At 38.5% G+C, this 4,616-nt stretch overlaps 1 protein-coding gene across 2 annotated transcripts in view; it reads right to left on the reverse strand.

Annotated features, from left to right (window-relative positions):
* Positions 1–2,168, reverse strand: part of LOC128249929 (uncharacterized) — a 4,518-nt gene extending 2,350 nt beyond the window's left edge. The window contains exons 1-3 of one of the 2 annotated variants that reach the window (XM_052974552.1): positions 2,013–2,168; positions 1,617–1,716; positions 169–257 (exon numbers count right to left, since the gene is read on the reverse strand). In XM_052974552.1, coding sequence (XP_052830512.1) covers positions 169–257; positions 1,617–1,716; positions 2,013–2,061 — 238 coding nt within the window. In that variant the 5' untranslated portion in view covers positions 2,062–2,168. Of the gene's footprint in view, positions 1–168; positions 258–650; positions 1,209–1,616; positions 1,717–2,012 lie in introns of those variants that run through there. The other variant, XM_052974553.1, reaches the window with a different exon arrangement.
* Between the last annotated feature and the right edge of the window lie 2,448 nt (positions 2,169–4,616).

A 4,616-nucleotide genomic window follows, 5' to 3' on the forward strand; every position in this document is an offset into this window, starting at 1 on the left:
TGTGTGTGTGTGTGTGTGTGTGTGTGTGTGTGTGTGTGTGTATGTGTGTGTGTGTGTATTGGAAAATATCATTTATTACAATGATTAATTTCAAGGTATATTGAAGCTGTTACGACATCATTCATTAGATCATGTATTGAATAAACTCTATGACTTAATATGACTTACGATAACAGAGCATGCCAAAACGGAAAGAGAAATAATGAACACAGTCTAGACTTATTCCATGTAAACACTTCTCCCACATAATGTAGCGTCTGTAACAGAAACACATGAATTACATATTTTGAAAATTCATTCGCATCGTGTACATCATTTAGATTAAGTTCTGAGAATAAATCACTGTTTGGTATGTTTTGTATTTATACTTCCGGTATATTAATCATAAACAAAGAGACATATTTAAATACATGCTACATACATTGATATCGTTGACCTCCAGCTTTTCAAACGTATTACCAAAACACATATTTAATGATAAACACGCATACTTAACTGGCAGGCCTGATTTTAATTATCAAAAAAATCTTTCTGAAAATTTGCATAAACTCCTTAAAAATGGATGCTACTTAACATAAGATATCATTAAGTAAACTCTGATAACTATGACGTTATTATGCTCATTATATGGAGCAAATGCAGGCTCGTACCTTAGTGGGTGGGACATTCGGTTCACGATCGTTGGATCGTGAGGTCGAGTCACGGTGGCGTGTTGTATCCTTGAGCAACAGATTTTATTTCACGTTGCTCCAGTCCATTTAGCTGGCAAATATGAATAGTATTTCTATTTCAAAGGGTCAGCAATGTCACATTATGTGTCAGGATGAATCTGCTTGAGATCTATGTTAAGTGTATCCGTGTCTGTGGAGTGCTCAGCTGCTTGCACGTCTTTCCCACGACCAAGTTCTTCCTTTGATCGGGACAACCGGAACCCCCGACGAAGTACCAGAGAAAGAGAAGGAGAATATATCTGAGAATACTAAGTGAAAAGATTTGTACAATTGCTAACCATAATAATTTTAGTGGGTATTCAAATGTGTGAATGCTGTCAGAATTGGTTGCAGAGTAGAAAACAGAAACATGTGTCCCGTGATGTTTCACGTTCTGAGTTCAATCGAATTCTGCAAATGAATTCGCCATCATCGTAATAGGAGCAGCAAAGCGGAGTTGATGTTATCTCATAATTAAGTGAATTCATCATTAAATAGTTACATAACAAATTATATTCATGTATTAGTAAAATTACTCATAACCATCTCATTTCAGTGAAAAAAAAAAATTTTTTTAAAGATTTACAACAACATCTGTTTCTTGTCGCTAAAATGTTTGTTTTTCATGTGTTGATTTGGAAACCTATTCACTGAAATGCCGAGGCTCTGACGCCGAAATCTTGTCTTTTTTTAGCACTTAGATATGACAACAGATGTACTAATATCCCTATAATATCAGAAACAACCGTGTGATTAGAGGCGATCAATGGAGAACTAAAGAATTATTTTGCTGGTGTGTGGTTGGAGATCAGAAGATATTTAGTTATATAAAATGATGTATGGGACAAGTATATTAATCGTAGTATACGAAAGTATATTGAAGAATGATAAGAAGATCGTATGTACACGCAACGCTCATCGTGTGTTTTCGCAGTAGGCATGGCTGTATTCGCCCACTTGCAGGTCTTCGAAGCCAAATCAATGCAGGTGTTGGACATTGCAGAACCTGAAAAACATATTTTTATCATTCAGATACGGTTATATAAAATTGAAAGAGAGAAGCTGGTTTCAGATAATGAAAGTAAAGTACGAGGGTGGGCTGAAAATTTCATTGTCTAAGCATGAAGAAGATATGTAAAAAATTGATCATGTACACCACATAGTGATGCATGACAGACACACATATATGTATAAATACACATATATAGAAGCGTGTGAGGGTGTGCCTGCGTCTGTCTGTGTGTGTGAATGACAAACATCTTTATGTAAAAGCAAAGGAGGCATATCCAGGTGTCAACTTACCGATAATTAGAAGACAAATACAAGCGGAATAGTTCACTGTCAATATCATCTTAACAGCAAATTTTCGGGCGTCAATGTGCTACTCTGTATTTTGAATTGTTTAACATGTCCAGATATGAAGCAACAGATGTCTCTAAACACTTTTTCCACAATTATATTTATATATAAATTGCAATTAAAGCATTTTAAGACGTTTCTTTAGGATTCACTTGTCCTGCTCTTTTATCTTCTCTGGATTTATATGACATTTACGCAAATTAAAAGCGTATAACTTATCGTTTTATTTGTTTCAGTCATTAGATTGTAGCCATGCTGGAGCACCATCTTCTGGAAGTTAAGCAGAACAAATCGACCGCAGATATTTTTCTTATTTCGTTTTTTTTTTCTAGGTCTTGCAATTTTTGTAGCGCTTTACTTGACCGAGCCGCTAATGTATGACACGATAAACACCCAAAAACTGATTGTGAAGCGGCGGTGGTGGTGCTGGTGGTGGGTACACACACGAATACACATATTACACAATTACACATGCATATACACACATACGTACATATATACACACACACATTTATATATATATATATACACAGACACACACGGACCTAGGAGTCTCAGCCGATTGCGAGTCGTTTATGCCTTCAACTTCGCGAAATCCAATAACGCATCTTTTTCGTCGGGCTCGGGAAAAGGCAGATTGCCCGGTGCCTCAAAGCATCTTTCCCATGCTGTGTCCACGAGTTCTACCCGTTTTTAGCAGCGCGGTTCAATCAGTCCCTTTCCAACTGAGGGGTAACAGGCGGTCAGGGATCATAAAGATTTCGATTCACGCACGTCTGGGAATCCCCTCTTACGCAAATTGATTGTCGGAACCGTGGTGAAAGACCAATCGATTTCACCAGTGTAGGGGTGAAAGACCAATCGAGCCTTCTAATAGCTGTTTCCTCCAAAGTTTCGCTCAAGATAGGTGGCATCATGGGAAAAACAACACATAATTCCGTACGCTAAAGCGAACGACTGCCGCCCTAGAAACGTTTACAACTTCGGTCTATTCTCAACCAAAGAACGGGCGAAACGACTGCTCCTCTCTCGATCGGATGAGTCTGTATATTGCAGCCATTGCGACGCAACAAATGCACAGTACCAACTACGCCATTTTTAAGGAAGAAAAATAGGCCCCGGATTGGCTGTGTGGAAACAAACTTGCTTCCTAGTCACACGGTTCCAGGTTCGGTCCCGCTGCTTGGCACCTTGGGGAAATCTATTCTGCTATAGCCTAGGGCAGACTAAAACCTTATGAATAGATTTAGTGAACGGAAGCTGAAAAAGTCCGTCTTGTAGCTTTGTGTGTGTGTATGTGTGGGTTTATGTGTGTGTATGAGTGTGTGTCCGTGTGCACGCGTGCCGTATTTATATGTGTGCTTGTGTTTGTGTTCCTTCAGCATCACTCGACACCCGATGCTGCTTTTTTTATGTCTCCGTAACCTAGCTGTTCGACAAAAGAAACCGATAGAATGAGTGCTAGTCATGCAATGAATAATTCCTGAGGTCGATTTCTTCAACTTAAGCCTGTTAAGGCATTGCTCCAGCATGACCACAGGCAGATATATGAAAGACCTCTTTCAGTTTCCGTCTTCCAAGTCCACAATTCTTTGGTCGACCCATGGCTATGGTAGAAGACACTTGCCGACGGTGCCGTGCAGTGGGACTGAACCCGAAAGCATGAGGTTGAGCATTAGAATTCCTACAACGGAAACATAACTTTTATATTTATGTTTATGTTATATTTTTTTCTTTTGTTTTTCTTATGTAAATGTCCTACTCAATTTCCAATACCACTGTATGTCATATAAATTATTTCTATGACTTCTTTATATACTAGAAGATACCTAACTCCCATTGTTTGGCCAGTAAAATGTATTTGAATTCATGCAAATAGAATGAAATGCCAGATGTTGCAGACAGGAGGTGACAATCTGTTACAGAGTCATTATTATTATAGTTTCTGTTTTCCAAAATGGATCGCGTAATATAAAATCTAATAAAAATAGTAATATGATTTGAATCCACAATGAAAACGTCAGCTTAACAAAAACAGCTGAAATGTTTGGTGTATCAAGAAGTACTGTCTCGAAGATAATGACAGCCTTTGAGAAAGAAGGAAAAACTTCCTCGTTGAAACAAAACTCCGGAAGAAAACCAAAGCTTTCAGATAGGGACCTTCGGAATCTTACGCCAATTGTTAGAAAGGATCACAAAATTACAGATCCCAAATTTACTGCAGAGCTTAATGACAACCTCGAGAACCCAGTTTCCACAAAATCTGTTCCCTGGGAGCTGCATAAACCCGAATTTCAAGCGAGAGCTGCATTCAGAAAACAGCTACTTTCAAAAACAACCCTTGCAAAGAGTTTACAGTAGAGTAAAAACCTACCGAATTGGTCCCTAGAGCAGTGGAAGAATCTTATTTTCTTGGACGAGTCATCCTTTACCTTATTTCCGACCACCGACCGAGTATACGTTTGGAGACAACCAAAAGAAGCATTTGACCCATATTGTCTTCTTTGAATTGTTAAACATGGAGGAGGATCTGTGATGATCGGGGGG

Source organism: Octopus bimaculoides, chromosome 18 (assembly GCF_001194135.2).
Source record: "Octopus bimaculoides isolate UCB-OBI-ISO-001 chromosome 18, ASM119413v2, whole genome shotgun sequence".
Lineage (NCBI taxonomy): Eukaryota > Metazoa > Mollusca > Cephalopoda > Octopoda > Octopodidae > Octopus > Octopus bimaculoides.